Source organism: Amia ocellicauda, chromosome 19 (assembly GCF_036373705.1).
Source record: "Amia ocellicauda isolate fAmiCal2 chromosome 19, fAmiCal2.hap1, whole genome shotgun sequence".
Classification (NCBI taxonomy): Eukaryota; Metazoa; Chordata; class Actinopteri; order Amiiformes; family Amiidae; genus Amia; species Amia ocellicauda.
In genome coordinates, this window is record NC_089868.1 from 18,127,360 (window position 1) to 18,148,168 (window position 20,809).

Genomic DNA, 20,809 nt, shown 5'->3' on the forward strand with positions numbered 1-20,809 from the left:
AAAATCTAAGCAGTGCTATTCTTATTTACTAGTTACAGGTGCTTAAAAATAAATACTTTGTAAGTATGCTAGTTGGCTTGACCCTGGGTGTAAGAATCGTGTCATTTCCAATTAATAACAGAAAGGACTTTGATCTATGTTCTGCCTCTTTAGTTCTTGTCAGATTCACTTGTAATGTTTGTAATTTCGAGTAAAGGATTCACGTGCCAAAGGCCTTGCCCTCTATGTTTACATTAGTTTCTAAAATTGGAGGGCTGCCATTCCTCAACCCCGGTGGGATTTGGGCTGGCTGGGCCGAGGTGAGACCTTGTTAAGAGCACTGTTCCTTCTGGTTAGCAGACTCTGCTCTTGTTATTGATTCCCACTGTTGGTGAAAATCCACAGTGCAGGGATAACAACACCTACTCCCAGCTCAGGCTATGGGTCTTTGGATTGGAGATGGGATTTTCTGTAAAAGGGCTAGACTGAATTAGTCAAGAGTTAATTATAATATTTAAATTACTAGTATTTTTAACAAAAAAAGTTGACACACAATTAAAAATAAATCCTATAGTAAAAAAATAAAATAAAATGCATGTCCAAACTAACTTTAACATAAACAAATGTACATGGTTATGTTAAAAAAAAGTGTGTGTGTGTGTATATATATATATAAACTACAGTACTTGAGCAGTCTCCTGGAATACACGTGTGTGCCTTTTTTTAGCTATGGACTCAAATTACTTGCTGTAAAGAAACAGTTAACATTGCACAGAATACATTTTGTAATCTGTAACAAACACAGGTCTGAAAAATGTAAAGTGTATCCTCTTGTTTAGCTATGAATTCACAATACACTCTGAGGATTTACAGAAGATGCAGACATAATCCATACAGAGCATTAGAAGAAGAAAGTGACCGAAGGGGATTACATTTTATTTCTGGTTTTCAAAATATACCACCTACCATACACGACATCAGTCATATTAAGTTGGTAAATATCTTAAGATTATTATTTGTTTGTCTTTGCAAAACAAACACAGCATACTATATGTTTCTTTCTTGATCAATGTATATTTTGTACAAAATTAGATTTTCATATGCTGTACAACCCAAAAAAGCTCAGGACAAAGAGACCATTATAGGGACTCTGGCTGTCTAGACTAATAAATTGTATCCGCGAGACAGTGGTGTCTAGTTATCACCTGCTGTATGGACTTCAGAGAAGAATTGCATAGAGAAATTGGATAATTGGATTCTTGCTCCTGCTTTGTAAAAAAAAAAAGTAATTTTCTAGCATTTATATCTGTCTAGAATAATCACTAATATAAGGAATAGTTTATCTAAAGATAGTGTATCACTGTTCTTCTACGGTAAAATACCTCTGTGCGTGTATTAAGAATACAATTATAGTTAGCAGACATTGTTGTACAACTGTCTAATTACATTCTAAAATAAATTAATAAATACACAAATACACAAGCAAATATGTGTTACCTTTGCTGATATCCTGGTACTCCACCCACAGCTGCCTCTGGACTTGTTTATTGGGGTACCAGATATTACAGGATTCCTCGAACCCGTACACAGCCTCTTGGATAAAGTGGTTCCCGAACTCCTTCAGGATTGATACGAAGTCGCTCCGGAGAGTCGCTCCGTCCAGAGAGTGGATGGCAGCGCTGAATGCTACAAGGTAACAAAAAAACAACTTTCATTCAGCAAACAAGAATCCACATAAAGCAGATGAATGATCGACTCTTCATTTGGAGCAATATCAAACTTTATCATGTGTTTATGCATTGCCACACAGCCAAGTCTATAGATTACATTCATAAAGCTTTACCACCATTTTTACCATCCCTTCCTGAGAAGATGAAAAGCAAACACCCAATAGCACAAAACAATAAAAAGAAACATTTAATTTGCTTCTGTACATCTTAGATAAGAACCTGAAAAATGTACATGACACTGCCTACTGCACAGTTTTTTCCCTACTTAGGAAAAACAGGTCTTAAGTTAGCGTGACAGTAAACGTTTTATGAATATGGTTATAAGAGCTGAGATACACCTTGTCAATCTTAGTACAAACAGCTTCTATTTTTACTCTTTTCTTATTGTTATCATCCCAAAGACATGCATGGTGTATTATCACATAAATTATATTAATCTCTGACTAATACGCTTTAATTATAGTATTTTAATTACATTTAAAGGGATACCCAACTTTTGAAAACATCAAACACAATCTGTTCAAGACAAATTGTCCATTAAAAATGTTACTCCTAACCTAACCATGGATATTAAGTGTGCAATATTAAATAATACAAATCATCAAATAGTTATTATGTTTCTACAGATTTAAATTATAGATTTAAAGTCAATAGCAAAACTTAAATGTATTATCATGTATTAGTTATGCTATCTTCTAGGCATTGGATTTGTTTGCTTACAATCCCATGTTCTTATAATTCTTTCATCTCCTACCAAACATGATACATACTTGTTTAAATTAAAGATTTTAATTCTGTGGCAAGGGAAAACTAATTACATATCATGACCTCCTCCTACACAGCAGGCATGGAGTGTAAAGAGCAAGTACGGCATAATGAAACAACATTGGAAAGCTGGCAATACAGAAGTGAGGCAGACAAGGCACTCATTAAGAAAGATGATCCTGTAAGATCTGAAGCTAAATCAGTAAACGCTCAACTCACAGCTGTGGAATGAAAAATGAAAAGTTAAAACAGCAATAGACAAGAAGGGCTTCAGAGAGCCAGTCAAGGTAATGAGACAGAGGAGATGGGTTTCAAAAGGCTAGTCTAATATTTTTAAGGTGGAACGCAATGTACCAAAAAAAGAAAAGAAAAATGACATAGGGACGAGTGTCATTCGCACCGATATCAACACAACGGGGACAGAGTTCAATAGTGTATTTAGATCATACTACTACTGTGTGTGTGTATACATACACTCACCTAAAGGATTATTAGGAACACCTGTTCAATTTCTCATTAATGCAATTATCTAACCAACCAATCACATGGCAGTTGCTTCAATGCATTTAGGGGTGTGGTCCTGGTCAAGACAATCTCCTGAACTCCAAACTGAATGTCTGAATGGGAAAGAAAGGTGATTTAAGCAATTTTGAGCGTGGCATGGTTGTTGGTGCCAGACGGGCCGGTCTGAGTATTTCACAATCTGCTCAGTTACTGGGATTTTCACGCACAACCATTTCTAGGGTTTACAAAGAATGGTGTGAAAAGGGAAAAACATCCAGTATGCGGCAGTCCTGTGGGCGAAAATGCCTTGTTGATGCTAGAGGTCAGAGGAGAATGGGCCGACTGATTCAAGCTGATAGAAGAGCAACTTTGACTGAAATAACCACTCGTTATAACCGAGGTATGCAGCAAAGCATTTGTGAAGCCACAACACGTACAACCTTGAGGCGGATGGGCTACAACAGCAGAAGACCCCACCGGGTACCACTCATCCCCACTACAAATAGGAAAAAGAGACTACAATTTGCACAAGCTCACCAAAATTGGACAGTTGAAGACTGGAAAAATGTTGCCTGGTCTGATGAGTCTCGATTTCTGTTGAGACATTCAGATGGTAGAGTCAGAATTTGGCGTAAACAGAATGAGAACATGGATCCATCATGCCTTGTTACCACTGTGCAGGCTGGTGGTGGTGGTGTAATGGTGTGGGGGATGTTTTCTTGGCACACTTTAGGCCCCTTAGTGCCAATTGGGCATCGTTTAAATGCCACGGCCTACCTGAGCATTGTTTCTGACCATGTCCATCCCTTTATGACCACCATGTACCCATCCTCTGATGGCTACTTCCAGCAGGATAATGCACCATGTCACAAAGGTCGAATCATTTCAAATTGGTTTCTTGAACATGACAATGAGTTCACTGTACTAAACTGGCCCCCACAGTCACCAGATCTCAACCCAATAGAGCATCTTTGGATGTGGTGGAACGGGAGCTTCGTGCCCTGGATGTGCATCCCACAAATCTCCATCAACTGCAAGATGCTATCCTATCAATATGGGCCAACATTTCTAAAGAATGCTTTCAGCACCTTGTTGAATCAATGCCACGTAGAATTAAGGCGAAAGGGGGTCAAACACAGTATTAGTATGGTGTTCCTAATAATCCTTTAGGTGAGTGTATATTAATATATATAGTCATATATATAGATAAACATATAGATAGATAGATAGATAGTTAGATTTAAACCTTCATAGTTATTCATTCTTTTCATGTAATGTTGATTTAACAAGAACATGCAGGAGTACACATCTGTCAAAAATAATTACGTATATTTCCACACAGGGCTCGAATGTATTCAGTATTATTCATTAGAGGTAGAAGATCCCTCATGAGAAGCTGATAAAGTCATTAAAAGGCTACAGAAGCACCTCCTCAATGTAATGAAAGAGAAAGAGGACTTAGAAAATAATAAGTGTAAAGGTATGAATGCAGTAGAATATAGTTGAATGAGACACATGTAAGTATTTTAAATAAAGCCTTTGATACAATATTAATAGTCATAAAATTATGTACTTGTATGAAAACGTACTTTATATCTCTATATTTATATCAACACTCACCTAAAGGATTACTAGGAACACCATACTAATACTGTGTTTGACCCCCTTTCGCCTTCAGAACTGCCTTAATTCTACGTGGCATTGATTCAACAAGGTGCTGAAAGCATTCTTTAGAAATGTTGGCCCATATTGATAGGATAGCATCTTGCAGTTGATGGAGATTTGTGGGATGCACATCCAGGGCACGAAGCTCCCGTTCCACCACATCCCAAAGATGCTGTATTGGGTTGAGATCTGGTGACTGTGGGGGCCAGTTTAGTACAGTGAACTCATTGTCATGTTCAAGAAACCAATTTGAAATGATTCGACCTTTGTGACATGGTGCATTATCCTCCTGGAAGTAGCCATCAGAGGATGGGTACATGGTGGTCATAAAGGGATGGACATGGTCAGAAACAATGCTCAGGTAGGCCGTGGCATTTAAACGATGCCCAATTGGCACTAAGGGGCCTAAAGTGTGCCAAGAAAACATCCCCCACACCATTACACCACCACCACCAGCCTGCACAGTGGTAACAAGGCATGATGGATCCATGTTCTCATTCTGTTTACGCCAAATTCTGACTCTGACCATCTGAATGTCTCAACAGAAATCGAGACTCATCAGACCAGGCAACATTTTTCCAGTCTTCAACTGTCCAATTTTGGTGAGCTTGTGCAAATTGTAGCCTCTTTTTCCTATTTGTAGTGGAGATGAGTGGTACCCGGTGGGGTCTTCTGCTGTTGTAGCCCATCCGCCTCAAGGTTGTACGTGTTGTGGCTTCACAAATGCTTTGCTGCATACCTCGGTTGTAACGAGTGGTTATTTTAGTCAAAGTTGCTCTTCTATCAGCTTGAATCAGTCGGCCCATTCTCCTCTGACCTCTAGCATCAACAAGGCATTTTCGCCCACAGGACTGCCGCATTCTGGATGTTTTTCCCTTTTCACACCATTCTTTGTAAACCCTAGAAATGGTTGTGCGTGAAAATCACAGTAACTGAGCAGATTGTGAAATACTCAGACTGGCCCGTCTGGCACCAACAACCATGCCACGCTCAAAATTGCTTAAATCACCTTTCTTTCCCATTCAGACATTCAGTTTGGAGTTCAGGAGATTGTCTTGACCAGGACCACACCCCTAAATGCATTGAAGCAACTGCCATGTGATTGGTTGGTTAGATAATTGCATTAATGAGAAATTGAACAGGTGTTCCTAATAATCCTTTAGGTGAGTGTATATCTATACACATATATATTACATATAATGTAATTATCACCACTGCCATCAGCCTCACTTGCCTTCCACTTGCTTTGATCTACAGCTTCTCTTTTCCATGTCACACCTGCAAAGGTTTTGATTTCACCTTCCCATCTTGTATGTGGTTGTCTTCTAGGTCTTTTTTCATCTCATGGTATCTATTCAATAGCTTACATTGTCAATCTTTGATCTGTTCTTCTTGCAGTGTCTGGCCCATTGCCATTTTAACATTTTCACTCTCACATATTTTGGTTTGTTCTTGGATCCTTTCATGGATTTTTCTATCTCTTCTTTTTATTCCAAGAATACAGCATTGGCACCCTTGTTTTCAGTACTTTGTGCACCCTCCTCTTGCGAAGATAACAGCACTGAGCCTTTCTATATATTTTTATGAGACTGGAGAACACAGTGCAAGGGATCTTAGACTCTTCCTCCATACAGAATCATTCCAGATCCTTGATATCCTTCGGTCTGCGCTTATGGACTACCCTCTGCAATGCAAATCACAGGGATTCAAGTCCAGAGACACTGCAAAATGTTGATTTTGTGCTCAAGTAACCATTGCCTTGTGGATTTGAATGTGTGTCTGAGGTCATTGTCTTGCAGAAAGATCCACTTGCGGACATATTTCAGCCTCCTGGCAGAGGCAACCAGGTTTTTGGCTAAAGTGTCCTGGTTCTTGGTAGAGTTCATGATGTTGTTGACCTTAACAAGGGCCTGAGGACCAGCCATAACATCAAAGACTCACCACCATATTTTACAAGGCTCTTTTTTGCATACGCATCCTTCTTTTATTGCCAAATCCTGCAGTGTGTGTGGCCAAAGAGCTCTATTTTCATCTCACCTGACCACAGCACCCGGTTCCAATCCATGTGCCATGTGCTTACATTTATTAGTTGCTCACAATAAAGGCTTTTGTCTGGCAAACCTTCCATATAAACTATTGGCATGGAGGTGGCGTCTAATTGTAGATTTGGGGACTTGGTGACCCAGAGATATAACCACGTTCTGTAATTCTCCAACTGTGGCACTTGATTCTTCTTTGCCTTCTGACCCATCTTCCTCACTGTGCATGGGGGCACAATTCACTTGCATCCTCTACCAGGCAGGTATATCACTGTTCCACTGGCTTTGAACATAATTATTGCCCTAATAGTGGTTAGTGGTATAATTAGGTTTTAAGCATTTTTTTTGTACCCATTGCCTGATTTATGAAGATCAACAACCATTTGTCTTTTTTCATTTGTGAGTTATTTTCCTTTCCCCATGGTGATGGATGACATATGGAGCTGACAAGTGTGTTACCTCATTTTTATACCCCAGTGAAACAGGAAGCCATGGAAAGCCACAATACAGTTCCTTAAGACTGGGATGTACTAAAAAAAGTAGAATGTTAATCCAGATTTATTTTTGTTTCATTTTATTTTTAAGAATCTTTAGGGGTGCCAATAATTTTGACACCTTACGTTTTGAGAAAACATATATTTATACTTTACTTTTACACTTTATTCACTTGTATTTCTTGAAATTTATGGTTTGGAGAATAGAAAAACAATAAAAAGAAAATGTGATAAGTAAAAAAACAGGTCCAAATTCCAAAACAGCCTACACAGCAACTGTCACAGGGCCCAGAGAGAATACATTCCCTTCGTAACCACAATGGTAATTGGTGTTGCAAAAGTATCACAACACAAAATACCTATAAGGGGTGATGTTATAGTGTGAAGCTGTCATGGCAGAAAGCAGTGGTCTGGTTTTATTGAAATATTAAGTCACAGAAATCTGACAGCTCATTAGACTATAGAAAGAACAGCACCAAACCAGAGCTGAGAGATGGAAAAGCAGTCTGCCAAAGATGGGCCCCAGGCTGGGTCACATGAACAATCTTCTTTTTGCTTCCTTAGCAGTTTGAATTCCAGTGATTTTATGAACCACAATTACAGTTAATTACAGTCAAGCTTGGGCAAAAGAGTTCTGCAACAAAAGCACATGCATTTTCATCTATTGTTAAAAATAACACCAACACTTTGTTGCGGCGTTCAGTACTTACCTTGGGAAAGCGCCCACTGATTGAGCTTGACGTGGTACAAAATGGATCTCAGCTTCCATTTCTGAACCAAGGGGTAGCCAGACACTTCACTGTAATTCACCATACCTGCAGGACAAAAACAGCTATATCAGCCACAGAGCAATAAAGCAAAAACAAAATCATTTGCAAGAACCCCTTTCTGATGCACCATTCAAAACTGGACCTTGATACAGTGACAGAAAGAGTCATTATCAACCAGAAACACTTTTGAGGGGCTCTATTGACATGGACATTATGGCACATATTCAGTTTGTTAGTATATACTTTTAAGACGTCTCCAGCAGCCTGGGGACTACGGTAAATAAGAAACATTTCATAGTATTAGGATATAATAAATATTGCTGTAAAAACCTACAGAAAAATAATATACCTCATGATCCTGTTGGACTTGTTTGTATATGTGGGAGATGAAAAAGATTGTTAATGATAGACTGTTTTGTTATAATGGAACGTTTTAATGAAATATGATGGCACATGTTTCATACCAACTACAAATTATACACATTCATCACTGTAAACTACAAGGCAAAATAACAGTATCGCTATTGTGCTTCTGGTTATGTGGCAGGTTTAGATCCTTATTATCAGCATATGTATCATCTGATAAAGTGATACATCATCTCATCCAGTTTAACTGTCAGCAACCTGGACCAGCATCAGAAATGCAGCAGTTGTTTATAATGCCCATTTATATACACGTAAACAAGAAATGTACACTGAAATGCATGTTTATCAGATGTGATCTGTATCAAAATAGAAAAATAACACGCTTATTTTACTAGGTTAATACAAATAAATACAACTTATTCACTGATCTAACTGTCATATTTAGAGATACTACTATTGTTCTGGTAATAATTCACATATCCCATTTTCAGAAACCAAGCAACCGTGGTATCGGGAACCTCTCAAGTCACTGATAAAGGATTCGGCAGACAGGCCCTGTTCAGACACAAATGTACTAATCCATACCACTATCTCTGCAGCTTAGCAGAGGGAGTCCTTAAATGTTAATTGGGTGATTTGTTTTAGCAATGTTACAGAAATGTATTTGTACCTCTTGTGGGGTATTTGTGATGGGGTCGGCCTACTTGATAAGGACGAGAAAGAGGCAGCATTTGAGTCAAGAAGGGATTTTTTGCACATTCAGTTGCTTACTCTTTCTGAAGTTAATATTCTGTGTGGAATTTTTATAAGTATGACTGGGTGGTTTCATTGATAATATACAAACTTAAACATGATGCATCTACATCTTAAATATATTAATACATAATACCATATACTGGTATATATAGTGGCATTCTGTTTCTCGAACTTCAAAGCAAACTTCAACTTCAATTTGCAATGGGTAGGTGGGTCAGTGTTTTGATTTAGTCCAAGAATAGGAGTCTATTTGAGCTCAAATTCAGTTACAGAAATTAAATGTCACCACATCCTTCTAATGACTGATCTTTTCTCAGAACATTTACAATATAAAGGAAAAGGAAACAAAAAAGCAGCATGAAAACACTTTATTGAGATTATTACTGACAATAAAACATATGCAAGATCTGTGAGCCTTAACAACTGTACCTAGCTGTCCTGTAATGAAAAAAGTACCAAAATGCTTGACAAATGAATGCAATAAAAAAATATGGTTTTCTATTACATTATTCATGACCATTGGAAGCTTATTTATTTCAAATTTGATTCACAAGGAAAGATAAACTCTGAAGATCTCATCTTCATATGAATTGTCCTTAGGGAACTGAACAAGTGCTTCAATACACGTTTCAATTCTCAAACGGGAAGAAAGCAAATACATATAAATATGTATGCAACAGTATCAGATACTATTGTATGTGACACTTAAACTCTCGAAGAATATAATACAATCTTCATGTATACATCTACTTAATCCTTATTTATATATATTGTGATGCTGCGCAGGGTGAGGATCTGCCCTAAACTGTGCTGTGCTTCCCCAGACCCAGGTGGAGGTGCAAGACTTTCTTTTTCCACCATAACAATGACTCCCAATATATAGCACGATGTGATTCTTCTTAGTGAAGACACAAATAGTTTTCCAAAAGTTACAATCCTGAGCTTCAGAAGACCTCATCTTCTCTTGCCCCACGGGCTCCTGCACTCTCATTGGCTGACAGAATGATTTATAAGGCAGCACTTCACATTGAGAATACCAGTTCAGTGTCTCCAGCCAATTTCCACAGCCATGAGCTGAGCCTAAGTGCAGCAAAAAGCGACATACTTATTAGTGAAAGGAAAGAGATGGTTCCAGGCAGCAGCGTACAGCTAACCTGCCCAGCATCTCTCCTGTTCCCCATCGATCAGGGATGACCCACCAGACCAGGTCTTAACACTACAACAACACATGGAAATGTCCTCCAGTCAGCATCTACTCCAGAGTCAATGTCTGCACCCCGGGAGGAAGTGAAATCTCTTTAATTTAAATGTAAGCACCTTATATGATTTACACGTACAATCCAAATGTATTTCCAAACAGTAAATTCAGCCCCCCCGTGTTATTCAGACACACCTGCCCAAGGGTGTGGAGACCTTTGTAATATCAGAAATTAATCTCCAGATCCAAGGTTCAAAAAACATTTGACACTGCAAGTTATTACATTTCTCATAGGATAAACAAAATGCAATGGATTAATACAATGCTTGTTATCTCTGATAGACATATCAGAAGAAAGTGTATGATGGAGCTCAATAAATCGATGTAAGCATTGAAATCATATTTAATTTCCACATGGTTGATTTATCTCTATGTACACATTGATTCAGGTTCCAGAAAAACAAATTAGCACGTTTTAACATGTATCATTTATTCTGAAGTGCAATTTATCCATGACTAAACAATGTCAGACTTTGACATGACCTCTGCGCCACAGATAACCCCTTGAGACATGTAATCCAAAGCAAAACAGCTATGTGAGTATCTCTCTCTGAATATTCACCAAAAGGACTGAGAAAATAAACCTCAGGCATTCACAGGTGATTTACTGGGTATAAAGTATGAGTTTCAGTACAGACATTTTGATTTTAATTATGTATAATATATATAGCATGAAAATATTCACTGATAAAAAGTAAAACTGGAGATTTCAGGAACAGACTGTGTCATTATAGTGAACACTCATGGAATAATAGTAGTCAGTATTTCAGAGGCTAAAACATTTCCAGGCAAAAAGTGATATGCTTATTTGTTTCAATGAACCCTAGAGGAAAAGTCTATATCTACCAGTTTATTACATATCTCTGTGTTTAAGTGTCTGTGGCATGTTTTGTAGAGACTTTAATTATATGGAAATTGTGAAAAAGCTTAAAGGAAGCATTGTCAATTGTTGCAGGGTTGCCTGTATTCCGTTCAAAGCATCAGCAACAGTCAAACGGTTAAATTTAAGACTATGATCAGAAAAAGCGTATTAAGGAAACTGGGAATAGACTCTCACTCATAAGGAGACAGCATCTGATAAATTAAAAATCAATATCTTCTTAATAGATTACCTCTCAGTCATTGAGGTTCTTAGCGTTGCTTTTTCTTTTTGCACTTTATTGTTGTGCTGTTCCTCAGGAGAGTATTGTGAAGAATATTGCTTCTCCAAACTCACACAAATGCTCCCTGAACTGGAGATACTAATTCTGGCAATGGTGAAATAAAACACTTAATTAGGATGATGCTTAATGAGGGTGGACCCCTGCTGGGACTCCCACAGTATTAATTATCACATTTAATGTAATTCATTAATTAATTGACATTTACTACAGGAAAACCAGCTACTGCATTTCCATGCAATTAATCAGTGTCAGAGAAGACATCAAATCCCAATATTACTCACTTTGAAGGTCGGTCCCAAATCTGAATTTTAATTGTCCTCTCTTTCTCCCTGTGTTTTCCAAAACTGGCATCAAAGCTTTTATATATGTTCTCTAGCTTATATTCAGTGCATTGTGAAAAACATCATAGTGAACATGAATCCAAATTAAAAGACTTCTAAAACACTTCTAGGTGAATAACTACATATGCTCTATATGTAATGAAGGAAACCGAACTGCAGTTTTGGCAGACACAATCTATTTTGCATTAGTTTATGATAGAATGACTTGATCTGATATTGCTGCAATAAGCTGAATAAAGGTTGAAGCATTAACATCACATGGGCAGGCAGTCTTTGATTAAACAGTAAAATCTTAATTATTCAAAATGATTAGGACCAAGTTCAGATAATCTAAAGACCTGTGAATTTGACCTAGCAACCAAGCAATTAATTGTAGAAACATGATTCAAATCAGGGAGCCCTGAATAGCGCTTGATGTTAATGGCTACTACATGTTCACATTTCCGTTGTTAAGAGCAATCAAAGCAGATGTGCTGAAGGCATTTATTTACAGATGCTTACTTGTGAAATAGACACTTTCCATCAGTTAAAGTACCAAAACCCAATAACAAGCAACTTGTGTTGTTAATTTAAGCATGAGTGTTACAATATACTTTAATAATCAATATTATAAAGAGCTTATTTGACTGATATAATCTCTGGCACAGAGAAAGTTCCAAATAATACAAATAATACAGTAGCAAAATATCTAGTTGCAAAAGGAAAGGTTGTGGTCAGATTTTACCACCCACTATTTTTATAAGATACACAATACATAAGTGAGATGACTGTCCGGAAATGTGGTGACTATATCCTATTATAAATGTTGTGGTTTCATGTTTGTAATTAAACTTAAAAACAAAAATGACAATAACAAAACTCAAGTCTGACCAAGAAAGAGCAGATAAAGCTAAAAGAGCTTAAGACTATATTGCTTTATAATGGCCCATATAGGCAAAAAAATAAAATAAAAAATAAATGTGGTATTGAAATTCCTGGTTTATTAAGGTTTTAAATACCATAATATTAAAAATTCATAAATAAAAATACATATTTCCTATGTATTATGCACTATGTTCTTGCTTATATAATTTCCCTGTATAAGACACTTTGCTGTAAGATGTTGGTATGTCTTCCTTTATGCTTTTTGTCTTGCATTGTGCATCAGTCATTTGAAAGAAGATGTAAAATAATCTATACAATTGAAATGTTTGAGAACTCCTAAGTGACTCCCGACCTTAAAATCAAAAGAAACTGAAAATCACTTTCTTTTCTTTAACAAAAAAAAGCAGAAGACCAAAGCAATTTTTTTATTTTGTCAAAATATCTGACAGAGATTTAAAATGCACTGCATGGCTTCCATAAACACTATAAATTATTCTCTCCAAAGGTGTGACATTCTCTTATGCCACCAATTACTGTGTGACCTAATAAAATATAGATTTTTTGCTGTATCATTGCTGCTGCATTTTAAGTTGAGAGATGTCAAGAGACACTGTAAAGGGATCTAAACATTCAGAGCATTGTTATAAAGGCAGTGAAAAAGCCTGCTTGTTTTGATGAAATTCTTATTTTCTTTATTGCTGGAGTGTCCAAATTCAAGCCTCAAGGGAACAGGCTTTTTTGTCTCCAACTTAGATCTGAAATAATTAATTGAACAAATTATTTACTAAACAGGTCAAGGAAAAATTCTTTGGTCCAATACTCGCCGGGTCTCACATAGCAGCCAGTCTCCAATAGTCCCAATATACAGTATATATATATATATATATATATATATATATATATATATATATATATATATATACACACCGATCAGCCATAACATTATAACCACCTGCCTATATTGTGTAGGTCCCAAAACAGCCCTGACCCGTCGAGGCATGGACTCCACCTGTGAAGGTTTGCTGTGGTATCTGGCACCAAGACGTTAGCAGCAGATCCTTTAAGTCCTGTAAGTTGCGAGGTGGGGCCTCCATGGATCGGACTTGTTTGTCCTGCACATCCCACAGATGCTCCATTGGATTGAGATCTGGGGAGTTTGGAGGCCAAGTCAACACCATGAACTCGTGATTCATCAGACCAGGCCACCTTCTTCCATTTCTCCGTGGTCCAGTTCTGATGCTCACGTGCCCATTGTAGGTGCTTTCGGCAGTGGACAGGGGTCAGCATGGGCACCCTGACTGGTCTGCGGCTACGCAGCCCCATACGCAACAAACTGCGATGCACTGTGTGTTCTGACACCTTTCTATCAGAACCAGCATTAAGTTTTTCTGCAATTTGAGCTACAGTAGCTCGTCTGTTGGATCGGACCTCACGGGCCAGCCTTCGCTCCCCAAGTGCATCAGTGAGCCTTGGCCGCCCATGCCCCTGTCGCCAGTTCACCGCTTTTCCTTCCTTGGACCACTTTTGATAGGTACTGACCACTGCAGACCGGGAACACCCCACAAGAGCTGCAGTTTTGGAGATGCTCTGACCCAGTCGTCTTGCCATCACAATTTGGCTCTTGTCAAAGTCGCTCAGATCCTTACGCTGCCCATTTGTCCTGCTTCTAACACATCAACTTTGAGGACAAAATGTTCACTTGCTGCCTAAAATATCCCACCCACTGACAGGTGCCATGATAACAAGATTATCAGTGTTATTCACTTCACCTGTCAGTGGTCAAAATGTTATGGCTGATCGATGTATATATATACACACAGCTCTGGGAAAAATTAATAGACCACTGCAAAATTATGTTTGTCTGGTTTTACTATTTGTAAGTATGTGTTTGGGTACAATGAACATTTTTGTTTTATTCTATAAACTACTGACAACATTTCTCCCAAATTCCAAAAAAATATATGAATGGAATGGAATGGCTGCCATACATGTAGAGATGATTTAAGAAAAAACAGAGCTGTATATAGCTGTATATTTGTATTGTTGTTAATTGTAGTGATTGAACTAACTGTCAACTGTGGCATAAACAATGCATTAATTAAGTATAATGTTGACTGTTTGGTTTAAAGTGTATTTCCACAGTTTTGGAAGTTCTTTTTGTTTATTTAGCGAGAGTTCACAGTATATCTAATCTTAGACTGCTAACAGAATTACCGGTATCTTGTTTTCAATGTATACTATTATGTGTATACTTCACCATACATTGAATGTGATTTGTTTACATCTTTATATTAAAAAATAATAATAATTAAAATTAATAAATAAATAAAAGCCTGGCCTATTAGCCTACTCCTACAATGGAGCAATGTTTCCAGGCTCTTCTTATCTTCATACCCTGCATGAGTCCGCAATGTCTTTTTTTTATGAATACAAACGCTGGTCTCCTACAATCGCCGGTCTCCAATTGATGCCAGGGCTTCATGCAGTTATTTGAAATAAACGCCGGGGGTGTTTAATTTAAGTTTTACTGTAATTGATTATATTATATTATCTAACCCATTCTCTTCTCCCCCATTTAATCCGTATTGTGCTGCAATGAGCATATTAGTTGGTTTCCAGATCAAATAACAAAAATACTGTGTTTTAAAATACAGAAATATTCCAATATTTTCTTATTCTTATGTCTGCATGTGAAAACCTCCATTACGCAAAATCTGAGGGATATTTTTATTTCCCTGCTCACTATAGCATGATCTCAGGGATGGCTGTTGTACATTAAATGCAACGTCACTGAGAAGCAAAGGAATACTATTTTAAAAACAAATAAATATTTATGTTTCCCTATGGATTTAATATCTTTGGGAAATGTTTTCCCAGATGATTTTGAACAGCCTAGTCTTGAATACTTTGTATCTGTTTCTTTTCTGTAACTAGGGCAAAGTTGTGAAAGTGTTGAGAAATCATAATTTCAAACAGTCAGGAAGAAGTTCCACAAGTAAATAGACCCACCATAATTTAAAAATTGATTTGGAATTCATTATATTCATCAGAGAAATACTAAATGATAATATATTGCAAGTATGTTTCCTGTCTTAGTTATTTAACATACAGCTATATAAGGAAACAAAAACAACCTCTATATATATGGCAGGATTTCACAGGAATTTCTGGAACTCAAGGCCGATACTGTATTACTTTTTAATTGTTTTGCTGAAATGTGTTTGGTTAAATAAAACTCCACATACAATCAAACTGCATGGATATTGTCTGTCCTAGACAAATACACCTCTAACCACAGGTATTTGGCAAGATTTGTATTTATTTAAAATTTCTTTTCCCCCTTTCCTAACAGTAGTAATCAAATAGATAACTGATTTCAAATCCACATATGAAAGCCAGGGGACATTTTAATGCAGAAGAAAACTATTTTGCAACAGTTAGCAATAAATAGGTCAGTTCACTGGTAAGCCTTTGAATCTTTGAAATGAACAAACCTTTTGACATGTATAGCATCATGTAGCTATCTGACAGGTACTCACTGTGTTCAACAGTATTGGTCTTCGAAAATTTAACACTCAACAGCACTATTTATTTAAGCAAATACTGATGGTGCGAGGACCGTTTTATTCCATTTCATTAAAGTGCATTCATGCATGGTGTATCATACATCATGCCAAAATCTGGATTTGTATAGACTAATGAACAGGGGACACACTTATTCAACTTTTTTGAAACAATGTCAAATGCTAGTGTTTCTGTTGACAGTTTTTCATTATAAGCAGGTACTAAAATCACCTTTCAAAAAACCCAAAATGCCCCTGGTTACTATTACCACCTCTCTTCTTGAGCTGTGTTTTCACTGATGGTTCAGTTGTGTGATGACTAACCTTGTAAATGCTCCAGTATATTTGTTTTGTTGTTTAGTTTTTTTTCCAATCCCATGTTTGTTTTTATTAACTTTGGTTCAATTCTTGAAAAAAAGATGCACGCACCCAAGGTGAAATGAAAATGAGTATGTACCAAATACAAAGCCACACCAGTTGAAAGGGTATTGCTAATCTTCTATCGGCTTGTTTTATCAATACCAACTGTCAGCACACTAGACACATGGGAAACCATTAATAAAACATATTAGCACAACTATAAAAGGGAACCAGTGGACTATCTGGAATAATAATGCACACATCTAGTATACTGTTAAACACGGGAGCAGAAAGCAGTTTGAAACAATAACCACAAATTTACAAGTTACGCTTCCTAAAAGATAAAAAGACAGCTCAGCACATGGCCACTGGATCTATCCTAACTTACTGCGCACCTGGCAGTAAAGCAAGGTTGATGGCCAACACAGGTGGAAGGACCAGGGTTCTTAAACACTGCTGTAGCCCGCTGAGCAGCTTGGCTTACCTGACTCCAATTAAATAAAGATATATTTGCCTTTCAAATACTTTTCTCCCTGTCTTCCCCATTGGAATAACTGATAGAGCCCTCAGGCCTATGATGAATGAACCTCTAACTGGAAGATGAATAGGTAGATGAAGGCACTGCCCTCAGAGGGTAGTTGCGAGAGTGCGAGAAGTGCTGACATGGTGACAAATACACTGACCGTGGCGCCAACAAGCCTAAATCAGCAAGGGAGTGCTGCAGCCTGACAGGTCCTTATTCTGTCAATGTGGAATATTGTCCTGCACTTAATTATCTACGTACATGTTTTACGTAACATATTTAAAGTGAACCCACAAGGAAAAAATGCTTCGGTAGGAACTAGCAAATTTTAAGGCTGAGATAAAGCTGTTACAGGAAAATTATATAAGGCTGAAGCAAGCACGGGAGTTACGTGCAATATCAACTATTAAAGTTACTCACAAATACGAATTCAAACATGTTGGTGAAAGTGGAAAGCAGACATTATCGGCATGATTTTGAATTAGGGGCTTGAATAAGGAGATTTTGATTTAAGCCTGATTTGTGTAACACAAATAATTTTATTAAGCCTTTTTAATTATTATTTTTTTATGGATACATGACACATTTTATGAAAATCCTTTGAAAGAACTTTACTTTACTTAAACTGTAAAGAATCAATGATCCATCAGGTAAATCCACAAACCTTATTTCACCTGAGGGGCCTGGGGTCCAATCTTCCGCTACACCTCAGCATATTTTATTCTTCACCTAAAGGCTGCACTATTTGACACAGCTGGTAAATATATAGGCAGCTTTTTAAAAAGAGGTCAAGAACAGTATAAACTTCTAGACGATGCTCAGATCAGTACTGATCATTACATAAAAAGCACGCACAGTGCTCTGTAAGCTATAATATATCGTATGAGCTAAAAGATTGCAGTGGTAATGGAATATCTCTCAGAAGCAAAATCTTAATATTACTTCTGCACCCATTTCTTTTTTCAAATACATTAATTCTAAGGGAAGAAAAAGAGAACGCCAGGTGGTAGAAGTGTTGCATTGCTCAGATTCACAGCACAAGGTAATGGGTTTCTATATACAGTGCGTATAGCCCTTGGCAAGAGTTGATAAAAGGTTCTTGCTTCTAACAGAGCCTGAACCCAAAGGGATCACACGGGATGTTCCATTTAGATTATTCTTTTTAATTTATTTTTCGAGATTAAACTTTCCAGTAAAACACTTTAATGATGTCATTGTGGAGATTTCTGATTGCCAATTACTTCGACAATTACCACGATGGTCACTGTAGGATCAACTATATTCTCTAACGCCTCCCTCATTAGTCTGCCAAGCTAAACAACATCACTGAAGGCAAAGGTATCTTTTCATTGAGGAACTTGATAACCACTAACCGCAGATAAGAACAGCAGAGATTCTACGGAAAGGTAGAGTTATTAAGATTTTAAATTTAAAATCACAATTTGTTTCCTAACATCCCCACTCCATCCAAAATAGAAAATTAGAAAATCAAGCAATACTATTTTAAAGTTTTAAACCAATTAAGAAGGAAGATTAAGATTAAGATTATAAATGTAGATTATAAACCCAGATTAAGATATAAACTATAAACTATGTACACTAGCGGTTTCAAAAACAAATATAAACTGTAAATACAATATATATTGCAAAAAAAAAAGAAAATGAAAAACCTAAACAAAATCCAGAGTGATTTATTTGCTGATAAACCTTTCCTGCTGTTAATTTTGCATTGAGCCTTGGGAAAGCAATCTTTCATTTATTACAAGAATCTGATGCATATATAAACTGAAAAGATAAAAAATTAAGCCGGGGTTCAAAACCTGGGTTCCATGGGAGGTTGCGGGAGATTTCCATTCCTTGAAAATTATGTTTTATTTTGACCCTTTCACACTGAGCTGGGGTCAAAGGTGGCTGCTTATTCTATTGAAAGTAAAAGCTAAGATTCAACTCCGTGAACTACATTCTGAGGTAATGAATTCAAGCAATTGTGTCAAGGATTGGAAAATTGCTACCATATCTAATGAAAAATTATTCAGGTTGCAAAGTTAATGTCATCCACATCTGTGTTCTGTGATTCATTGTTTACATTGATATGCTGCTCATGGACTCCCATATTCATGACATTAATGATGTCTGTAAAGCTTATGGCAAATACGCACATATGTAGCCGTACATTTTTGAAGGCAACAGATATATGGAATAACATTTTAAACACCAAATTATATTAGAAATGGACCAAAGTCTCATTCCTCACAGAAAACAAGTTTAAATCAATATGGTTGTATGCCAGGAGTGCAACTGGATAATATATATATATATATATATATTATTTTATTCTGATTTTAGGCAATATAGACATTAGGATTTACATGTAATCCTTGTTATGGCTCACGGCACACATTAGTATGCTACTCCGAAAACTGTCAGAGGGACTAAGTTAATTAAAGAAATAGACATTGCATAATTTATAAAAATAGTGACTGTACCAAATGTGTTCTAATACATTTAAATTAACTCAGATTATAACGATGTATACTTATCTCTTTGTGACACTTCATAAACTAAACTGGTGTGTTTGTAGGCTGATACAGTACATTATAAATAGACAGTGAGGGAATCGCCTTTGCCAGATTCTCTCATCTATTACAGTTTGTATTGATACTCAAAAGCACACTGTGTGTTGCTGTGTGTATTCATGGTGCATATTAATCTCCATACTCTTAATCATTCTTTCTGTGTGGTAATTTTTCATTTTTGTTCTTCTGGGCATAGATCTCAAATGCAGAAATCCAAGCCAATGTTACAGATCTTTACACTAGAAGCTGGAATGGCTTGTATAAATGATTAATTTGTCAGTGAACCCTGAAAAACAACATTTAAACAATTAAAAAGATGCCACATACTAATGGCATACCGTACCAGTGAGGTAATCTGGGTCTGGCACAGGGTCAGTCAGTTCTTCCTGGCACTGAACCTCTGTTGGTACTGATGCCACCACCATGCCATCTGGAAGCTGTTGCTCAATCCCTCGAGCAAAATTTTTCTGCCTGAAATGAGGGAAAGAAAACGAGTCACAAATCCCACCGATTTGTTTTGAGCTAATCAGAATATGACTTTATTTAATCCGGTCATAGAGACAAAGCAATTGAGTAACAATCGCAAACGGGCCCCTGTGAAAGACTATAACTCTCTACAAAATATGAATGAATAAATAGATACATACATTAAAATAACGAGAGAACATATCTCCACTCGTTTATTGTTGATTCAGAAACTTTATTTACACAATGTAATTTTTCATAATGTTTTATAACCCTCTTTGGTGCCGAATGAATTTCAGCTTCTGACACGGTGATTTGTTATGTTTTATACCAGTTCTGCTAATGATAGTTCTATGTCTGCCTGTTCTGCTCAATTTTAACACTGATTAAATGTGTTCAAATGAGTTAGGTAGACCTGGTAGGGGGAAGGATGTTTCTGTACACAGTTTAGACACTAGTCCAAGCAGTAAATCACAAAGTAAGCCGATGCAGTGAAAGAGATAAGTCTGGTCAGCAAATCTTTACATGATTTTTTTTTTTTTTTAACATTTTACTTAAGCCATAGCATCCTTTTACGCAATACCCCGAGCACCAGATAGCTTTACTTTTCTTTCCGTTTCTGCAATTA

At 37.0% G+C, this 20,809-nt stretch overlaps 1 protein-coding gene across 1 annotated transcript in view; it reads right to left on the reverse strand.

Moving 5' to 3' along the window:
* astn1 (astrotactin 1) overlaps positions 1-20,809 on the reverse strand; it is a 218,998-nt gene that overhangs the window by 69,247 nt on the left and 128,942 nt on the right. The window contains exons 14-16 of the mRNA XM_066692128.1: positions 20,060-20,187; positions 7,887-7,991; positions 1,477-1,665 (exon numbers count right to left, since the gene is read on the reverse strand). Coding sequence (XP_066548225.1) covers positions 1,477-1,665; positions 7,887-7,991; positions 20,060-20,187 — 422 coding nt within the window. The remainder of the gene's footprint in view (positions 1-1,476; positions 1,666-7,886; positions 7,992-20,059; positions 20,188-20,809) is intronic.